General features: G+C 51.2%; 1 protein-coding gene and 1 long non-coding RNA gene across 2 annotated transcripts; one reads left to right on the top strand and one right to left on the bottom strand.

The window, feature by feature from the left end:
- Positions 1 to 509: 509 nt before the first annotated feature.
- On the top strand, positions 510 to 15931 carry LOC128337426 (uncharacterized). Its single transcript, XR_008312259.1, has 4 exons — positions 510 to 671; positions 2739 to 2836; positions 9349 to 9464; positions 15768 to 15931. It is a non-coding gene; the product is annotated as an uncharacterized LOC128337426 (long non-coding RNA).
- On the bottom strand, positions 11955 to 20188 carry LOC128337425 (SLAM family member 9-like). The gene is made up of 5 exons (XM_053278419.1): positions 20008 to 20188; positions 18006 to 18323; positions 15677 to 15940; positions 13854 to 13904; positions 11955 to 12539 (listed from the first exon to the last, which is right to left on the bottom strand). The coding sequence occupies exons 1-5, from the start codon at positions 20066 to 20068 to the stop codon at positions 12307 to 12309; spliced, it is 927 nt and encodes a 308-aa protein (XP_053134394.1). The 5' UTR covers positions 20069 to 20188; the 3' UTR covers positions 11955 to 12306.
- Between the last annotated feature and the right edge of the window lie 298 nt (positions 20189 to 20486).

Genomic DNA, 20486 nt, shown 5'->3' with positions numbered 1-20486 from the left:
CTAGTCCAGCATCCTGTTTCCCACACTGGCCCACCTGATGCCTCTGGGAAGCCCACAGGCAGGAGCCGAGGGCACACCTTCTCTCCTGCTGTTGCTCCCCTGCCATTGGGATTCACAGGCACCTTGTCCCTGAAGCTGCAGGTGGTCCATAGCCCTCAGAGTGGTAGCCATTGATCACCTTGGTTGCCCTCTTCTGCACCTTTTACAGTTCTACAGTGTCCTCCTTAAGACATGGTGACCAGAACTGTATAGGGAACTCTAAATGTGGCTTTAGCATAGATATGTATAAAGGCATTATAATAGTATTTTTCTTTCCAGTCTTCTAATGATCATGATCTAATGGTGAAAATTGGCATATAAATATTTGTAGTAGGAGTAACTACAGCCTTGTGGGTGGATTCTGGACATGCAGTGCCCCTTCTGGTGGGAATGGGGCCCCAGAAACACATTCAGGAAACACCCCCCCTTTTCTTCCTTGAAATGTCGGAGTGCATGTTTTTCAGGAAGCATCACCTGTCATTCTGGATTGAAGGTAGAGCCACTTGTACATGGAGTCCTCTTTGGAAGAGACACTGCTCTAGGAAGGAGGCCATTGTATTTTGGACCCAGAAAAGGAGGAGGACTCCTCGTGTCCTGTGGAGTTGACAGCAGCAAAGAAGGGAGTCCTGGAGGTAGGAAGGGTCTCCCAGGAGGGATTTGGGGTGGTGCCCGTCTAGCCATGGTGGGGAAGGTAGAGACCTCTCAGGGGAACAGGGACGTGGCCAGAAAGGGAGAGATCCCTGGAAGAACATCAAAAAGAAAAAAAAGAATCTAGATGTTCTATATGAATATATAACGCAAAATGATAATTGAGAGACTCTGTGTCAAACCTGAAAGTGCAGTAGTTCATTTCAAAACCTCTGATTTTGTACTTCGAGGGTGGTGGTGACAAGGGGTGCCAGGAAAGCAAGCTGCGGGCTAGGCACAAGGAGGTGGAGTCCCTCTAGGAGGAGGAGGTGCCGGCGAATTCTCCATCCAGGATGCTCCTGCAGCTGCCCAGCTCCCACCCATAGGGGGAGGGGGCTCCCTCTCATGACAAGGGCAGTTGTGCAGGCAAATGTACCGTGCCCAAAATGTCACAGCCTGGGTGCACGGCTCCTCTTCTGTTTTCAGGGAGGTGCATGCAGCAGCCATTTTTAAGATGGGGTACAGAAAAGGGCCAAAGGCTCATTAGAAGGGGGGCGGGGTTAGAATGGCAATGGGCAATGCATTTTCCTGGTGCAGCAAAAGGGTGCCCTCCTGTGGCCTCATTTCGCACTGCAGCAAGGTGAGGATTTGCTGTATGAATGACCAAAAGGCAATGCATTTTCCTGGTATGAAAAAAGATTACCCTTTTGCTGCCACTTTGGTTTTAATCCACCCTTGTTCAAGTGTTGGGTACAAAAACTGGGTAGGGCAGTGCTTTCCCTTCCATCTCCTTTCTTGCATGCAATCACTTTTTCCCCACACAACTGAAAACTGGGAGCCCTCGGAGCTCCCAAACCTGGGTAGGACACTTGTCCTTCCCAGTTTTTGGTTGTGTGAACAGCTTCATTATGTTGAGTGCAGAGAAGTCTGTACACAAGTACATGTTTTTGTATGGATGGACTATACTCATGTTCATTTTAGACATGAACCTAGGCTTTGACCCTCTGTCCCATGCATTTAAAGCCACCTAATGGCACAGCGGAGAAGTAACTTGCCTAGGGAGCAAGAGGTTGCTGGAAACACCTATATTGGGCAGCAACAGCGATATAGGAAGATGCTGAAAGGCATCATCTCAAACTGCGTGGGAGATGGCAATGGTAACCCCCCTCCTCTATTCTACCAAAGACAACCAAAGGGCTCTGCAGTTGCTAGGAGTCGACACTGACTCAACGGCACAACTTTACTTTAACAAGCATGTATTATGTATGTATGTATCTATATATTGCCCTTCCAAAAATGGCACAGGGTGGTTTACATCAAAGTAAAAACAATTCAAATCAACTAATAATTAAAATCAAAACTATAAAAACAGCATTAAACTAATCAACAGTTAAAACATTTAAACAGTTAAAAACCCTGGAGAACCAGGCCAAACGTTTACAGCAGTTAAAAACAATTTACAACAAATTAAAAACCCTGGAAAGCTAGGACAAACAGATAGGTTTTAAGGGCCCTCCAGAAGGCCAGCAATGAATTCAGATTACAGATTTCTGCCAGGAGTGCATTCCACTGCCCAGGAGCAGCTACAGAGAAGGCTCGCTTCTGGGTTGCCACCAGATGAACGGGTGGTACCTGGAGACGGACCTCCTCAGATGACCTTAACATGAGGTGGGGATCATGTAGAATTTGAGGCCCCTAAGCTGCATAATAATAATTAATAAGTCAGGAACTGCACTGCTGTCTGTACCTATGGTCTAACAATCAGTGTTAACATTTTAAAAAGTTAAAGGTTAAGCAGTTATAGCCAAGTAAAAAGGATCTCAGAGTGTAATGGGCTTGTTCAAGGAACTGTTCAGTGGGTGGGACAAGCATCCTCGTCCTGGCTTCAAGAGCAGTGTCCGCTCCCAATTGATGGACACGTGTGAGTTAAAGCTAAGGTTGGAGGGGGGGGGGGAAGTGATGGTGTGGGTGCAGGATCCTACGGCGTTTTCCTAGCCAGCACTTTTGAGCAGCAGATTTCCAAGGTAGGAGGAAGTGCCGTCGGGTGGTCAATTTCAGTCTGTCACTTTCAGGCCAGGACCTTCAGGAGGCTTCCATGACTTCTTTGACCACGGGAAACAGAGCCTCAGGACCCAGCTTTGGAAGGATGACCCCCCCGCCTCTCCCCCAGGTAGGAGCCTCTTTCAAAGCTCTTCTAAATGTCCAGGGACTCATAGAGGAAGCTTCAGTAGGAGCCGAGTGAGACCCCCAGAGCTCAATGAGGGTGTCAAGATGGCAGACTTGGAGAAAGAGGAGACCCAGGCATCACACAGTGGGTGTCGATGGGGGGGCCCTCAATTGGTCCTCCTGCTCAAGGACAGCCATTTTCCTGCTCCACTTCCACAGGCGGAAGGGGTTGGGCTCCATGGGCTCCCCCTTGATGCACATCAGCCACTCATACACACACACACAGATGGCCACTTTGCAGAGAATCAGCAAGGCCATCAGAACTCCACGACACGTTCCTGTACACTGGCCACTGGAGGGTTCCAGATCACCTTGGAGAGAGAAATGATATCACACTTGAGCCAGGGCAGGAACCAGCCACTTGTGAACCAGGGCTGCTCTTTTCCCTCAGTGTCTCCTGCAAAGTTGTCAGGGGGGGGGGGGCGGGAATCTCTAAATATATCAGATCTTATGATCCAGGCCCTCTTTGAATCTCTAGGCCGGTGCTTCCCAACCAGGGTTCTTCCAGATGTGGACGAACTACAACTCCCATCATCCCCAGCTACAACTTATCGTAGGATGAACCCTGGTTGGGAAGCACTGCTCTAGGCAAACACTCGGGTTGAGCTGTCTTTGAATTCTATGCGAAGAATGTAATCGCCAGTGCCGACTTCGATCCAGTTTCATTTACGTTCTACACGGGGAATGATATAAGCGGGGCACCATCAGGAATCAAAATATCTGAGCCTGCAGATGTGCACACGGATCTCCCACTCTGGGAAACAGGAGGCTGGACGAGATGGGCCTTCTTGGGCCTTCTTGGGCCTGATCCAGCAGGGCTGTTCTTATGAGGTTTGGGGTGGTTTAGTGGGCATTCTTTTTGAGAATTGTTGATCTTGTGGCTCTATCGAACTTGTACAGCCGTAATCTACTTTCAAAGGTGCCCTCTCACTGCCCTTTAGTAGACTAAAGGATTCCCTCACTCCTTTGCTTGTAAAGAGGAATACTCAGCGGATTCCCCTTTACACACATAGCCCTTTGAACCACCAAACCGGTTCAGTTGAAGGGACTGGACTGGTCAGCTGGCTTGACTCAGCTGGTTCACAGACCAGTGGTTCAGTTCCAATTCGCTCTGAATTCGAACCTAACTGCACATTTTGGTTCATGCGCACCCCTATTGTCCACTCTACCCTCTGTCCACTCTACCCCTCCCCCACCGATTATTTTGACTGACAGCTCAGCAAGTTTCCAACTACATTTATTTCTTTAACATATTTTTACACTGCCCCAAACTTAGGTCTTTGGGTGGTTTGCACAAAAGGTCTTGCAAAGGGTTTGGATAACTTCATGGAGGAGAGGTCTATCAAGGGCTACTAGTCGGAGGGCTAGAGGCCACCAGCTGCAGGGGAGTAACAGCAGGAGAAAGGGCCTGCCCTCAACTCCTGCCTGTGTGAAACAGGATGCTGGACTAGATGGGCCTCCTTGGGCCGGATCCAGCAGGGCTGTTCTTATGAGCTTTCACCCCTCCCATGCCGCTTCATCACCATGTCTCAATTAAGGAGCACTAAAAAAATTCAGATCAGGGACTCACCGGTTTCTGTAGTGTTCACTGTCACAGGTCTTGTTGTGGGTTGCTCGGGAGCTTGATGTGATGAAGCAGAAAGCAAGAGAGCAGATCAGAAAGGAAGACCAGGCAAAGCTGATAAAGTAATTCAGGGCTCCTTAGTAGCCCTGACTTGTGGCCAAAACCCAGTTTTTAAGGGCACATTACTGGAGCTGTGAATGCACTTGGGAGACTGGGAAGTGGATTAACAAGTCCAAACTGAATTAAAACATTGCTGGGATGGAGTTGCTAGGGTGGAGAGATTGTGGAGCAAAATCCTCCCAGGGTAAAGACTTCCTGGCTGGAACCCACTGCGTTCTGGACACCTTCCCCGCAATGCAGTAGAATTTAGTGGTTTTTATTCCCACTGCCCTGAAATCCCAGTTTTTCCTGGGAGGTCAGCCTGTGACTGAGTAGTATCTCTTCAGCTTGCCCAGCAGGGAGAACTCACTCTCACGATACAATTAAAAATGTAGCTTATGAGGACTGGGGAAGAAATCCCCTGGCAGAAAGCCAGAGAGCCGTTGTGCTCTGTCAACGGAGACCTTACAACCACCACAAACAAACAAAAAATAAATGTACTTGCAAACATTAAACAGAATGAATGATTGTATGTGAGGAACACAGGAAGATGCTTTCTACAGAGTCAGACCCTTGGTCCATCTAGCCCAGTATTGTCTGCAAGGATTGGCAGCAGCTTATCCAAGATTGTAGGCAGGGGTCTCTCTCCCAGCCCTCTCTTGGAGATGCTGCCAGGGAGGGAACGTGGAACCTTCTGATTGCAAACAGGCAGATGCTCTTCCCAGAGCAGCCCCAGTATCCCCTAAGGGGAATATCTGACAGTGCTCACATGTAGTCCTCTCTTTCAAATGCAAACCAAGGCAGACCCATCTTTGCAGTGGGGCTGGCAGCAGCTGAGTAAGACTGCTTTTTCTCCTACCTCAGTAAAAAGCTGGGGATGGATAAAATGCGGGAAAGTAATGTGCTCGGCAGGAACGTAATTTCTCTGTGCTGCTTACAAGGGGTCTAAATCCTTGTTACAAAGAAGAGCACCGATGCTTTTAAACAAGAAGTGCAGCTTCTCTCCACTCTCCTGCATCTGGTCCACAAGCCCAACATTGCCTGGAGGATTGGCAAGCTCTTGTTAACGATGACACTGTGCCTGGGATGGAAGCTAGCACTTCCTACATGCAAAGCTGATTTTCTCCCTGAACTACAGACTTTCCCTTTATGCATAGTTCTTTTTTCTTTTCTCCAGCAGGGAGCAGCTCCGGTCACTTACACAGGAATGTAGGAAGCTGCCATATACTGAGTCAGACCATTGGTCCGTCTAGCTCAGGATTGTCTACCCAGACTGGCAGCGGCTTCTCCAAGGCTGCAGGCAGGAGTCACTCTCAGCGCTGTCTTGGAGATGCTGCCAGGGAGGGAACTTTGAACCTTCTGCTCTTCCCAGAGCAGCCCCCTCCCCTGAAGGGAATATCTTCCAGTGCTCACACATCTCGTCCCCCATCCAAATGCAAACTAGGGCACACCCTGCTTAGCAAAGGGGACAATTCATGCTTGCTACCACTCTCCTCTGGTTGTTCAGCAGAGGGAATTTTAGCAGGTGCACCTTTTCCCTGCATCAGTGCTGCAGCGGGAGAAGCAACGTCTGCCAAAATGACCCCCTTCTCTCCACTGCCGAGTGAATCTTCTTTGCCTCTGGTCACCCTGCGTGCAAACCTTCTTTGACTGGAAGAGGGCCACCCAAGTGTTGAGTAGGGTTGGCCCTAGCATTTGTCTGGGGAGGGGCCGTAACTCAGGTACAGAGCACAGAAATATTGCAGAAGTGCTCACCATTGCATGTCTGGTTTAGGGAGACTCTTCTGGAGGTACTGCCCACGGGGTTATGTGCCACGCAGGCAACGTTCTGGTCATCGTGTTGCAGGCTGTGTGGGATGTCAAGGGACCTCCCGGAAGAGAGGATCTCCTTCCCGTTGGCAGAGGTCCAGGTGTATGCCGTGCCTTCTTCCCAGCTCCCTGCAGAGCAGTTCAGCAGCCAAGTTTCATTCCTTTCACCGAGATCATATTTTGCACAGGTGACCCTCAGGTCAGCTCCTGATAGACGTTCTGGAGAGGAAGACAGGATGTTGATGCAAAGGGGGAAACACAAAGAGAGTTGCATGCCAAATGAAACCAGACTGCTAAGAAGAACAGCCCTGTGCTGGATCAGACCCAAGGCCTATCTAGTGCTGCATCCTCTTTCCCACAGTGGCCCACCAGATGCCTCTGGGGAGCCCACAAGCAAGAGGGGAGGGCTTTGCCCTCTCTCCTGCTGCTGCTCCCCTGCAATTGGGACGGAGAGGCATCGTGCCTCTGAGGCTGGAGGTGGCCCACAGCTACCAGACCAGTAGCCACTGATAGACCTCTCCTCCATGACTTTGTCTAAGCCCCTTTTCAAGCCATCCAAGCTGGTGGCCATCACATCTCATGGCAAAGAATTCTACAGATTAATTATGCGTGTTGAGAAAAAGTACTTCCACTTGTCGGTCCTAAGTGTCCTGGCAATCAGATAGTTCTATTATTGAGAGAGAGGGAGATGGTTTTTATTTATTTCTTGTTCAGTTTTAATACTGCCTTTCATAAGGCACCCCAAGGCAGTATAAATCTCCCTCCACTGATTTTCGAGACCTCTATGATGTCTCTCCTCCGCTGTCTTTTCCCCAAACTCAAGAGCCCCAGATGCTGTCGCCTTGCCTCGTAAGGACGGTGCTCCGGGCCCCTGATCATCTTGGCTGCCCTCTCTCCTGCTCTTCCTCACCCCTCCCTAGGAGGCAACCTGGCCCACCACTCCTCCCCGCCCCCTTCCTCTTTAAATCAGCAGAAATAGGAGGGAAAGTGGGGATGGAGAAGGAGCTGTGGCAGCCACTGAAGGCAGAGTTGGATGGCAGCATCTCCCAGGAGTCCTCACCTCAGGCAGACCAGGCAGGCAGGCCCCCAGCCATCTTAGTCCATCTCATGGACAGCCTAGACCTGCTCCTTAGCTTCTGCAGGGGGAGGCTGCGCAACTCCAGGCCACTCAAAATGAATATAAGAACATAAGAACAGCCCTGCTGGATCAGGCCCAAGGAGGCCCATCCAGTCCAGCATCCTGTTTCACACAGTGGCCCACTATAGATGCCTCCGAGAAGCCCACAGGCAGCGGGTGAGGGCAGGCCCTCTCTCCTGCTGTTGCTCCCCTTCACCTGGTATTCAGAGGCATCTTGCCTCTGAGGCTGGAGGTGGCCTATAGCCACCAGACTAGTAGCCCCTGCTAGCCCTATCCTCTGTGAATTTGTCTGTGCCTCTTTCCAAGCCATCCAATGGCACTCCGTGGGACTGGCCGTGTAGACCACCCCCCACCTACTTACTGTACACCTTCAGGCTAAATGCCTGCAGCGAGTGTTGTTGCTGGCCAGGAGTCCCTCTCTGGGCTCTGTATGCCCCCGAGTCCTCTCTGAGTAGACCGGTGACCGTTACCGAGTCGCACTTCTCTGAGACCGTCACTTGCCGCCCTTGGTAGTCTCCGAATGCCTGCAGCTGACATGGCGGCCCTGGGCTCAGCGTTGCCACGTGGGCTTCGTTTTTATGCCAGAGGACTTGCTCAGACGGTCTTGGCGTCTCCAGCCGGAAAGTCACGAACCCTCCCAGGATTCCGATCATCTTCTGGGGCAGCACCGATTCTGCAGAAGAATCTGTAGAAGCGTCAAGGCAGAAACAGCGTCTCAGAGCAGGAAGGGCACCCTGTCACAAATCATCTGCCCCTTGCCAAACATGACTCATGAAAATCACTTTCGCACAGGCAAACATAAGCGCTCCCATCAGCGGGACAAGCCTCTTTTGACTCCCTCCTCCAGGAACCTCCCTGCCTTGAGCAACACCAGTTGGCCTCTGGAACTCTTAGCCAACCTCAGGCAAGAGGAGGCCAGCTGGCATGCAGGACTGCAAAACCATCACAATACTCAAGAGCCGTAGAAGGTGTCTCTTGGGGGGCCTCAGGCACAGTGTCTCCTCTAACAGGGATTCCCAGATGTTGTTGACTACAGCTCCCAGAATCCCCAGTTGCAATGGCTTTTGCTTGGGGATTCTGGGGGTCGTAGTCAAGAACATCTGGGAATCCCTGTTAGAGGGGAGGCTGCTGCCGGCAGCCCCCTCCTTCCCCGGCTCAGCCTCCCACATCTGGCCACAATGTGGGGACCACAAGAGTGGGGTATTTTATAGGGCACTGGTGGTAGGGGATGATAACCACGGGGTAATGATTATACATGGTGATGATCCCATTACAGAATACACTGTTTCTTTACTCTTTGATGGCAAAACAAAGTACCTACACACACAGTAATAGGAGAAATGTTTTGGTTTGGGTGGTCACTCCCTGCTCTGGCATGCCAGCTGATTTTGGACTACAACCCCCATAATCCCCAGTCATAGTGGTCAATAGGGATGATGGGATTTGTAGTCCAACATCTGGAGGAGGGCAGAAGTTGTGCAACCTTGGTTTACCCAGTTAACTGTAGTCATTTTAAAAAAACAACACATAATATTGTACAAGAGGGCAGAGAGAGAGAGAGAGAGAGAGAGAGAGAAATTGCAATATTCTATGAATGGATCTGGATAAGCATTTTGAATGCTCCTGTATTTGGGAGGGTGTGTGAGTGAAGGGTGGGGAGGGCAGCTTGTGTTCCAGATTTGCAGAATTTGTTACATTTTGCTTCCTTGAGCAGACTCCTGTAGACAAAAGGAAAGTTTGGGCTGAATGCCGTGATGGACTTTCAAGATGATCCTCCAAAAATATCACATGCTTCATGGGGGACCCTCTAATTGTGCATTTCAAACCTCCCACCCTCTTCCTCTAGGTTTGGGGAGGAAGAGGATCAAGAACATTCCTAAGAAATAAATCCGAGCAGACCCAGGCATCAGAGCCCAAGATTCAAATGCAGCTGACACCCCTGATGCTTCCTCAGAAAACAAGGTGAGGATGGTGTTATAAGCTTGCTAAAGGAAACACTTCTCCGCTTTCATTTCTAAAGTGTCTAATCCCACAACAGTAGCCATTATTTTGCTGGTGTTTTTTGCTGGTGTTGAATTTTATTGATTGTTTGAACTTTAAATCTTATATACGTTTTAAAGGTTTAATATTTTGGTTTGTTTAGTTCCTTGTAAACCATCTCCAGTAATGGGCAGTATATAAATACCAGAGAGGAGGAGAGCTGGTCTTGTGGTAGTAAGCAGGGTCTGCCCTGGTTACATATGAATGGGAGACTTGATGCATGAGCATTGTCAGATCTTCCCCTTAGGGTATGATTGGGCCACACTTATGATTGGGCCGCTTCTGTGTTCCAAGTTCCCTCCCTGGTGTCTCCAAGATACCCCATGCTCTCTGCCCCACCACAAGAGCCCACCCCCACCCCCGAATCAGACACTTCACCCACCCAAGGACTGCTCCCATCCATTCAAGGCAGAGCTCCAAGCTGAGAGTCCTCAGTAAGGCACCATATTGCTCAGTCAGGAGCTCCTGCACCCAATTAAAGCTTCCTGGCAGACCTCACCTGGCAGAGGACACAGCAGCAGCAGCAGCAGCAGCACCTTCCAGAGCCACCACATCCTTCTCCGCTTGTTCAGTCTCCTTGTCTGAGCTTCCGGTCTAATGTGGCAAGTCTTCAGAGGCCTGTTGATTCACCCGCGAAGGAAGTCGCAGTTCTGCTTTCCTGTCACCTTTTCTGGGAACACCACAACAATATGCGGGCGAGGGGGGAGAAGTTGCAAAGGGAGGTGAAATACAGTTAAGAGGACGAGGCCAGAGCTCTGCAGAGGGGGTGCTCCTGACTTTAGGAAGAATCACACACAGACACACTCACGCTCTTAACATTTATTAATTTCTTTGTCCAGATGGCTATTTGCTCTGTCCTATCCTGGCCATCCTCCCCAAGAGCCTTTCCCATTGTTCTAGTGAAAGGTAAAAACGGCTAGGCTGGCTGGTCCTTAAACGCTCACACACTTGCATGCATGCACCCACACAGCTTCAAGCATCTGGGGATGGGAAGGGGAATTAAGAAAAGTCAGAGTTACCTATCCAGATGAGATGTCCTGAAGCCTGCCAGGTGCTCCGGTAGAGCAACAAAAATGGGGTGCGCTCAGCAGTGCTTCCAGGATCAGAAAGAGAGAGAGAGAGAGGGCGGGTGGGCGGGCTTGGAAGTCCCTTTTTACATAGGATCCAAGTCATGTGCTCAGTGCCCAGGTGCCCAGGTGAGTCACTGAACACCTCAATATGTTTCTGGTGTCAGAGAAAGGAAAGAAAGGGATTACTACAAGTTGCCAGACAGAAACCAGCCTTATCTTGATGGCAGCTATCTTTTTCTAAGCAGGCTGATTGGCTTAGCTATCCTGGTGAATGGGCCATCCAGCAGGAAAACAATGAGGGCCAGGGAGGACAAGACAGCCAGCCTCCCTGGGGCAATAGAAGGGATCCAAGAGGAAACTGGGCCATTGAGATGCTTGCATGCAGGAATGTCAGAAATGTGGTGGCCCACTTGCTCTGGAGGGGTCTGAGCAATGGAGGCTTCATTCCCAGTCTGTTGGGAATGAACTGTGTGGTCAGCCTGGTTTTAATGGGCCACAGAGTCTGTACTGGACTCTCCTGGGAGTAAACTGCATTTGCCACAGCTCTCCTCTTTAGGGCTTCCAAGGTTATTCCAAACTCCAGTGCTAAAACACTGCTTATTCCTAAAACACACTGCTTCTTTCCTGATGTCAACCATGCCCAAGACTCCTGTCAGCATATCAACCAAATTAAAGGGGTGTGTATGTACTGTCAGATTTGGAAACCAGCTCTTGTACCCCGAAGTGCCCCTAGGTAATTTTGGAGCCTGGACCTAAAGGCCTTTGGAGTCCCGTCCCCCCGCACTGCTGCAAGTTAAGCATTATCCCCCTACACACATTGTGACAGATGCAGTATTTTTAACATGTGGGGGGGGTGTCTTGAGGGCACAAACAGCAACTGAACTTGCAAGAATGCAAGAATATAAAACAGGTATGTTTATGCAAATGGGCATGAGCAGAAATATTGCAACGCACAGCACACCTGGGACAGTCTAAAGAGGATTGTGGGGGGGCCTCTGGTGTGTGTGAAGGCTTTGGATTTCTGCCTGGAAGTCCAGGCTTAAGAGCACGTCTGCCTGTAACAAGGCCTTGTTGTCCAGGCCAGACCGTGTGGCCCCTTCTCAGAGCGCTGGGGTGACCCCGGCTTTTCTGTCCCACTGCCCAAAGCTTTGCCAGACATCCACTCGGTTTCTGCTCAGGCCACTCTCACAGATCTTCCAGTCCAGAGCATTTAAAGGAGCCCAGAAAGATGCCGGGACAGCTGCTGTAGCAAAGGCCAGATGCAAAAGGCAGACGGCTCAGACCTCCGGCTGATGTGCTTTGGGGCTTTATTCACATACTGTTTAAGCCATGAAAGACAAAGCCATAAAAGACAAGTATGAAATACACTGGAACTGGAACAAACATACCGTATTTAATTAACTCCAGTGGTGGCAAAACACATTACAGAAGCCTTTGAAGTACGGTAGCGGTTTTTCAAAAAAGAAATCGCATCACATATCCCCACACCCTTGAGTCTTTAGAGCAGATTCAAAACTTGGGAAGGAGAAGTCATCCAAATCAGATATTCAGATGAAAAGTCCTGATGATGAAGAAGGAAAATAAATCCAAAATGAACAGCAAAAGAAACATTTCAGTCGCCAGCAAGGAGACCAGCATTTCTAAGGAGTTTTTGCGGTTGTGAGACTCTTGGCTGGGACAAAGTTGGGGTACAGTCACCGGGAAGGGGGGGTTGCCATCGAGGGGGCTCTCCTCCTCGTGCTTCGATCCTCCTCAGTGCCACGTGCCTCTGACTCTCTTGTTCCCCTCCTCATGACGGTCTCCAATGGCTCCTGCTTGGTGCAAGATGACCACTTGACAAACACACAGGCGCTGATGGCCACTTTGGCAAGCAGCAACAGGGAAATGGTGACTCCAAGGGGCACATATGAAGACAGACCCATCACACCTGGGAGAGAGAAATGACACATTTCAGCCATTGCAAGAACAACCAACTTGCAAAACGCATTCCTGCAACTGGATCAATATCGGGCAATCTCTCCCGATATTGCTTGCAGGGTCCTTCTCAAGAGAACCTCTCTAAATCGAGAACTCTAAATTGTTTCTCTAAACAGAGAACAGTCTAGGTTCCAGATCTTGTGGCCAGAATGTTGCGGTGGGTTAGGGTTAGGGTTAGGGTTAGGGTTAACCCATAGGTCCATGAGGTGGGGGACATCGTTATGGTTTATGAGCCACTAATCAAGGAGGGAGCCACCTAATGGCTTCTAATGGGAGGTGGTTGGACCCTTAGCCAATGAGGGAGTGAAAGGGATTATTCAGGAGGAAATTTGGTTTGCCTTCCATCGTGTCTACACATGGCTGGATTGACTCCCTGGAGTCATGTGGGACCACTGTTGGTTCTGCAGTGTGCAGGGGTGTAGCAAGGCCCCTGGGGGCCAGGGGACACCATCTTATTAGGGGAGCTCTCCATCATGCACCCCCAGCCCCCTAAGCCACGGCCCCTGCATCTGACATCAGGTGCAAAGGGTGGGGCAACAAAATCTTGCTGCCCCTGCCCTGCTGCCATTTGTGTTGGCCGGAGGGGTGAGTTGAGTGGCAGCGGGTGCTCTGGCTGGCCGGCCTCTCCGCTTGAACTGCCTGCCTGCGCCGTTTGGATAGGGAGTCACATGACCGTGATGTCACAGGCATGCGGCGTCCATTTCTGAACTGTGCAGGGGTGCAGTTTGGGCGGAGAGGCCGGCCAGCTGACCAGAGCACCCGCCACCGCCGCCCAGCTCACCCCACCCCCCAGGCTAACATAAATAGCAGCAGCAGGGCACGGGCGGCAGCCGCACAGTTCAGCCAGAGAGGCCGGTGGAGAAGCCGTCTGGCCACAGCAGCTGCCGCCGCCGCTTGGCCAGGGGCAGGGCAGGGGTGACCTCCTGAGGGGCCCCTGACCCTCTGGGCCCAGGGACATTTGTCCCTGTTTGTCCAATGGGCGCTCTGCCCATGGCAGTGTGCCCCCTTTTGGTGGGGAGGAATCTCTCGGATAGAATAGAAAGAATGGGAAGTCCCAAGGCTGGATCATGCAAGGGACACAAAGGACAAAGAAGAGGGATGGGGTGGAGCTCGCCCAGTGATGTAGCTGCCCGTTCAGGAGTGCAGGAGGAGCTCTCCAAGACAGCCGCCCCCGTGGCCATGCCCACCCCAACAGCCAGAGAAGCTAGGAAGTGCCAGCGCTCCATCCCGGGGCCTCCCCCTCCACTACACCCCCTGAGCTCACCAGATTCCTCAGTGGTCCTTGTTGTAGGTCTTGTCGTTGGGTACCCAGGAGCTTGAAGTGAGGGAGCAGAATGTGAAAGAGCAGATTGGAGAGAGAAGGAGAGAGAGAGAGAGAGAGAGAGAGAGAGAGAGAGAGAGAGAGAGAGAGATCATGCAAAGTGGCTGGGTGGGGGTGGGGAAGTTGGATGTTCTCTGGCAACCTCCGCCTCTGTGTACATCCACTAGCCTGTTGCCAAAACTCCGTTTTTAGTGGTGCATTATTGGAGATATTAAAGCACCTGAGACCTGGGAAGTGAACTGCTAAGCGCAAACTGGATCCAAATGTTTCCTGGGAGTGCCTGGCTGAGGACTGTGTGGCTTTAGTGAATAGGCAGTGGAGGCAAGAGCCTCCCTGGCAGGCGGATTTCAAGGGAGACTTGGATAATTCACTTGGGTGACTTCTCTTGTGACTTCTCCTCTCTTGCTGTTCACACTGAGCCACACTGAGCTCTGGGCCAACTCCAACCAGAAAAGTCATCTGAGTTTATTTCATTCCTGCTGCAGTTGCGTCCCAGTTTTCATGGTGTTGGGACACCTTGTGTCTAAATGGTACTATTTCAGACTAGACAAGAGGGACTCGCACTGAAAATGTGATTTAAAATGGGGCCAAAATTATGGGCTAGGCTGCTGCTGCTCATGGGGCAAGGCGCTTTCCAGATTACACGCAACAACAGTGTCACTAGGTGTCCGCTAAGTGTGCTTCCGTACTGCCGGTGTTTTGGCATCTCAGTCCCTGCGCTGTCAGCAAGCTGCCGTCCACATTTCCGATGCCTTCTTTCGGACTTTTTCTTTGCGTTTTAGTCCTACAATAAATAGTTGCGTTTCCCCATTGCAGGAGGGCTGTGCAAGCTATTTACCTTTTCAAAGCGGTCTTGCCAAGCCAAAGACTTTTACTGCTGAGCAGCACGTCACCTGGAAAGCGCCCAGGATGGTGCAAGGGGTCTGACTCTGCTGCATAAGGCAAATTTGCCAGGGGCTGCAGAATAACTGGGGAAGACCCCGGCCTGAGACTGTCGAGAAGAACCCTGGCAAAGCTCATGCCAAGGGGGCCTTGTTCGCCCCCCCGCCCCCCGTGTGTGGTCCTCCCCCCCCCGCCCTTGGCTCACTTGCCCGCCTCCTGGATGCCTCCAGTCCTGCTACTTGCCAGCTCCTCCTGCTTTGGCAAGCAGCAGTTGGGGGTGGGCGGAGGCAAAGGAAGCCGAGGCAGGCATGCAAGGAGGTAGGCATGCAGGAGGCATGGTACGGCAGCAACAGCAAGAAGGAGGCCCGTAAGTGGCAGGAGCAGCCAGAGTGGCCGGCTGGCCAGCTGATGTGCACAGGAAGGGGGAGAGGAGAGGGGACTCCTTCCCAGGGGCAGAAGGACCCATGTTCTCAGGACACTCTTGAACACCAGTAGCTCCAGCCTGGCAGAGAATTACTTCCAGCCTGCTAGGCAGACAATGCAGGTCTAGACGGACCCACAGCCGGACTCCATTCAAACAGAGACACAGGCCTGGGTGGGAGTTCTAGCAGTCAGCAGGGCTGTCACCCCTTGCTCCTTGGTCCAGATGTGCCCAGATGTGCAAGGAGAAGGACTGCTTATGCATCGCAGGTCCATACACCAGTTGCAGAATTTGATTTTTAGGAGTGCAAAACCTGGGCCCCAGCCAGGGAAGGTTGCGGCAGCAGAACCTCCTTACCAAGGCTCTTTTGAAGTCAATCAGTAAAGTGGTATCTGAGACCAGGTGAGAAAAGGGTGTGGGCCATTTTTGTTTTTGGCTGGAGCACAGAAGGGAGATTGCTTACCAACACAAGTATTCCTGAGGGAGAATGTCCTGGAGGTGTTGCCTATGGGGTTCTTTGCTGTGCAGGTGGCGTTCAGGTCCTTCTCTTGCAGGTTGCGTTGAATGACAAGAAGCCTCCCGGAGGAGCTCTGGATGGCCGATGTCCAGTTGAATTCCACACCCTCTTCCCAGGTCCCTGCAGAGCAGTTCAGCTGCCAAGTTTCATTCCCACTGCCAGGAACTACCTTTGCACAGGCAGCATCCAGGTCCTTCTCTGAGAGACGCTCTGCAAAGGGGGAGGGAGACAGAATGTGCGGAGGGAGAACAGCCACAGGGTTTCACTGGTCATTCCTCCCCTGCCCTCAATTTCTTGCCTCCCCTCAAACCCTCAGGAATGGCTGGGGTCATTCCATTCTATGTCCACTTTGAAACCCAACGGGTGGTAGAGACACATGTTGTCCAGATTCCATCCAAGTTGGTGGCTTCTCCTTCTTGGATGGACCCTTTGGCAAGGTAATTCTTATGGGTTTTTTTCCTATGAGAAAGGTGTGTGTATTTGTGCCCTTGTCAGAGAGAGCTTTTGTATAACGTTGAGCTGACAACTGCTATCCACAGGTATACTGCCTCTGAACGTGGAAGCTGCACGTGGCCCTCGTGGCCAAGAGTGAGAGGCCGGTTGCTCTCTGCAGGCATCTGCGGCTCCTCTGCTAAAGCCGTCTAACTAGGCTGGACTGGGGTGTGGGAGCTTCGACAAGGAGATTCTTATTATGTTTGTTCTTTCTGAGGAAGGTGTGTCTCCCCACTTTGCTAAGTCTGGGGGAATTGGGAATCATTTCTTTTTTCTTCCCCTCTCTCTTGCATTTTAGAGCTTTGTGCTGAAATGTATTACAGGGCAAAGATGCAGCAACTTGAGGTGCCACAGAAATGCGTTGTGGTGTTTTCATTGTGATAGGGACAGCAAGCACGTCCCTATTTTCACCGAGGAAATGTTGGAGGATGTGGAATGCAAGGAAGCTGCTGCCTTGTACTGAGTCAGGCCCTTGGTCCACCTGGCTCAGTATTGCCTACACTGACCGGCAGCAGCAGCTCTCTGTGGTTTCAGGAGACGGAATATCTCCTAGTCCTCCCAGGAGATGCTGCCAGCCAGGGAGTGAACTTGCAATTGGGTTATGTTTGCACTCTTGATTAACTGGAGGGGGAGAATTGTAGATGAATGGCTTCCTTGAAATTAGAAATGCACTTGCGCTTTTAACTCAAAATGGCTCAAACCCTAAAAATATGAATAGGTTTAGGATCCTAAACAGAAATGCTAACAGGTTTGCCCTGGCGATTCCCATCTGCTATCAGTAACAAAAGCCTATTGAGGCAAAGAGGCAGAAGCTCAACAACCCAGCAGTGTTGGGGCCAGGAAAGCTTTGCTTTACTGTTGGACTGCATTCACACCTATGAACCTGCCAGGGCCCTCCATTCATCATCTCAGGCCCTGCTCATGGCCCCGCCACTAACAGGGATCTGGCTGGTGGGGACTAGAGACAGGGCCTTTTTGGTTGTGGCCCTGCCCCCTTGGCTTTGACACGTCCTCCCCGAACAGCTTATCCATGCTCCCTCCATTGGTGGTGTTTTTTTTTTTAATAAAAAGCAATTTAAAACACATCTTTTAAAAGAGGCTATTTAATATTTTATGCTGATTATATCTGGTAGGTTATATAGTTTTTATAGCTTTTTGGTCTACATGAACTCACATCAAATCCTTGAATCTTCCAGGCCATTTTCCTAGATCATTCTGAGGCAGGGGGTCAAGTGCTGCCACCCCTCCAGGGATGCCCTCACCACAACCCTCCTCCTCCTCCTCCTCCAGGCCTGGGATTTAAAAGGAAGGGGGCAGAAGTGGGGGTCCCCTAACCAGTCTCGAGCCCACCTTTCTTCCATGCCTCCCCCTCCCTCTCAGTTCCCCTCTTCCTTTCCCAATCCATGGAGAAGGGGAGGAATAGAAAGAGCCCTGGGGGCAGAAGAGGAGTACGGCAGCCCCTGCTGTGGGGCCCCTGGAGGCCCCCACCTCATGCCAGGCCTGGCCCTTCCTCTTCCTGGGTGGACGGGAGGGGAGGCTGCTGGGCCAACTGGCGTGGAGGGTCACAGCGACAACAACAAGAGCAGGAGCAGCTACAGAAGAAAGTTGATTCCTTCCGTCAGAGGCATTTTGATCCCGGACTGCTTGGCAGAGAAGTTTCCTTCCCCAAATCCTAAGCAGACGGCTTTCTTCTGCAGCTGCTCTTCTTGCTTTTGAGGTTGGGCAACCCAGGAGGACGTCCCCAACCTGGTCCTGGCAGCTTAAACCCCCCTCCCCAACTTACTGTACACCTGCAGGTGAAATCTCCGGAGTGGAGACTGTTGACCAGGGACCAGTATCTGGGCTGTGTATTCCGCAGAGTCTTCTTTGCGCAGCTCCGTGACTGTTAAGGAGCCGCAGTCCTTGGACACATTCACTTGCCGCCTTCGATAGTCTCCAAATGTCAAAAGCTGACACGGTGACCCTGGTTCCACAGTTACAATGTTGACTTTATTTTTGTTCCAGAGAATTTCCCGAAATGACGGTGGAATCTCCAGAGGGAAAGTCACGGATTCTCCCACAGCTGCGATCAACTTCTTTGGCAGATCTTGTGCAGAAGAACCTGTAGAGTCCAGAGGAAGAAAAATAGGCTCCAGAGAGCAGGAAGGGCACACCATGGCCTCTGCCCCCTTTCAGACCCAACCCCTCCTCGTCACAGATTCCCTGGAGAAGCCACCGTGGGCCCCGTCCAACAAAGCACCTCCTGGTCTCTGGCATCCCCTGACGGGCCATGGGCTGCCGCAAGAGACCGGGCCGGCACTCAGAAACCTACCCTCCCTGACCTGTGATGGGCTTTCAAGATCATCTCCACTGCTCCCAAAATATGGCATGCATCTTCACCTTCAGACTGTGTGTTTTCTACCTTCATATCCTGTCTCTCTTGGTTTGGGAAGAAGAAGGAGGAATCCCTGTGAATCAGAGCAGCGCTGAGCTTCAGAGCCCAGGATTCCTCTTCAACAAATGCCACTTTGCCAAGAAGGCCAGGAGGTGGGGCGTAACTATAATGGGGCAAGGGGAGACAGTTGTCTGGGGGCCCACTGCCTTGCCCCCCCGCCAGGCAAGTCACATGACTGACTCCCCCAGCTGCGCACCCACCCGGGCTTCCTTCAGTTGTATTCATCCTCCGAAATTGATGTGAGTATTAAGACCTGGAGCTACCAGAACAGCAGGTCTTTCTCTAGTACCATGAAATGACTTGCATCGTCCACAATTTAAAAAACCTTTAAAAAAATAATTTAGGATGATGTTCGATTGTGGCACATAGGAGATATATATTTTACTATGCTTTTTGTTACCACTATTCAGCCTCATTTAAGATTTCTTTACTTCATGAGCTGAGCTTCAGTGAGGGGTGGGGGGCATTTTAAAATCTTGTCTCTGGGCCCACGCCAACGTTGCTACACCCCTGACAGGAGGGCTGAGCAGGACCCTGCTCAAGGGTATATTTCTTCCATTCCCCTGTCTAAAATGCCCGATTCCCCACACTGTAGCCATAACTGGGAAGTTTGGTGCAAATCCGATCTGAAACTCACTTGACATATTGTTTCACCCATTTGGCTTTTGGGCAAGTTAATTGTAGCTCTACTGCTGGGTTTATTGCTGGACATGAATTGTCCCCTTTGCTAAGCAGGGTCCAACCTGGCTTCCATTTGAATGGGAGACTCCATGTATGAGCACTGCAAGATCTTCCCCTCAGGGGCTGGGGCCGCTCTGGGAAGAGCACCTGCCTGCTTGCATGTGGAAGGTTCCAAGTCCCCTCCCTGGCATCTTCAAGATGGGGGTGAGAGAGACTCCTGCCTGCACCCTTGGAAAAGCCGCTGCCAGTCTGTGTAGGTAATACTGAGCTGGATGGACTAGTCTAAGGCAGCTATATTGTTCCCCACAGGGGTACCATTGGGATCATCTCAGTTCTGAAAGTATTTCTCCTCACAAGGAGACAAAGAATCCCCCGCTCACAGCCATTGGCCTTACAGAGACCACTAGGCTCTATTTCCAGTCTGCATCGACATTTTGGCAAAGAGGCATTTTGTGAGCTCAAGCAAGCAGCCTCCACCACCCTCAACATGACCCCAGCTGCTCTGCTCCTCTGCCCCACTATAAAAGCCCCTGCGAGCATCAGACATTCCCCTGCAAGGAAGGTTGTTCTCACTGATCCAATCTGCTGAGAGTTCCCGGCAAGGCCAAAAGTGCCACGAAGGGCCCTTCTCCTCCTGGGCGTCATTCCAGGATTCTGGCTGAGAACTCACCTGGCCGAGGACCCAGCAGCAGCAGCAGCAGCAGCAGCGCCACCATCCAGAGCCCCCCCATCTTCCTCCGCTTCTTCGGTCTTCTCGCTCAATCTCTCTGCCTAGTCTGGAGCCTCAAGCAGAAAGATGCCGAGTGACCAGCTAAGGAAGCCAAGGTTTTCTTTTCCTGCCACAGCCTCTATTCTGGGGACATGTGAGCAAGAAGAAGAACTGAAACATAAATATGAGAGGCTGTTAATAATGATGCAAACCGACTTCCTCTGAGTTGATGATTGCTTCATTTTCCTAGCCGACTTTCCTTAAGGGAGGTGAGCTTATGAGATCACCCGGCATTCTGAGTGTGTGTCCTCCTGTCCCCTTTGCAATGCCAGGAATAATGACTGGGGGGGGGCACCCCTCTGTGACAGAAATCATGGGGACTCCCAAGGGTGTTTCAACCAAGGAGCACAAACCAGCAAGAAGAGCTCCCCTCTTTCCAT

This window comes from Hemicordylus capensis, chromosome 14 (genome assembly GCF_027244095.1).
Source record: "Hemicordylus capensis ecotype Gifberg chromosome 14, rHemCap1.1.pri, whole genome shotgun sequence".
NCBI classification, from domain to species: Eukaryota; Metazoa; Chordata; class Lepidosauria; order Squamata; family Cordylidae; genus Hemicordylus; species Hemicordylus capensis.
The sequence above is the reverse complement of the archived record's forward strand: the minus strand, read 5'-3'. Positions and strand labels throughout refer to the sequence as shown.

What these genes read in the sequence shown, in the direction of transcription:
- LOC128337425 (XM_053278419.1), bottom strand. Translation starts at nt 20,068, where the DNA reads ATGGGGGGGCTCTGGATGGTGGCGCTGCTGCTGCTGCTGCTGCTGCTG. An exon ending in GCTGCTGGGTCCTCGGCCAG is followed by an intron (nt 18,324 to 20,007) that starts GTGAGTTCTCAG and finishes TGGACTCTACAG; the next exon opens with GTTCTTCTGCACAAGATCTG. An exon ending in AAGGACCACTGAGGAATCTG is followed by an intron (nt 12,540 to 13,853) that starts GTGAGCTCAGGG and finishes TCTCTCTCCCAG; the next exon opens with GTGTGATGGGTCTGTCTTCA.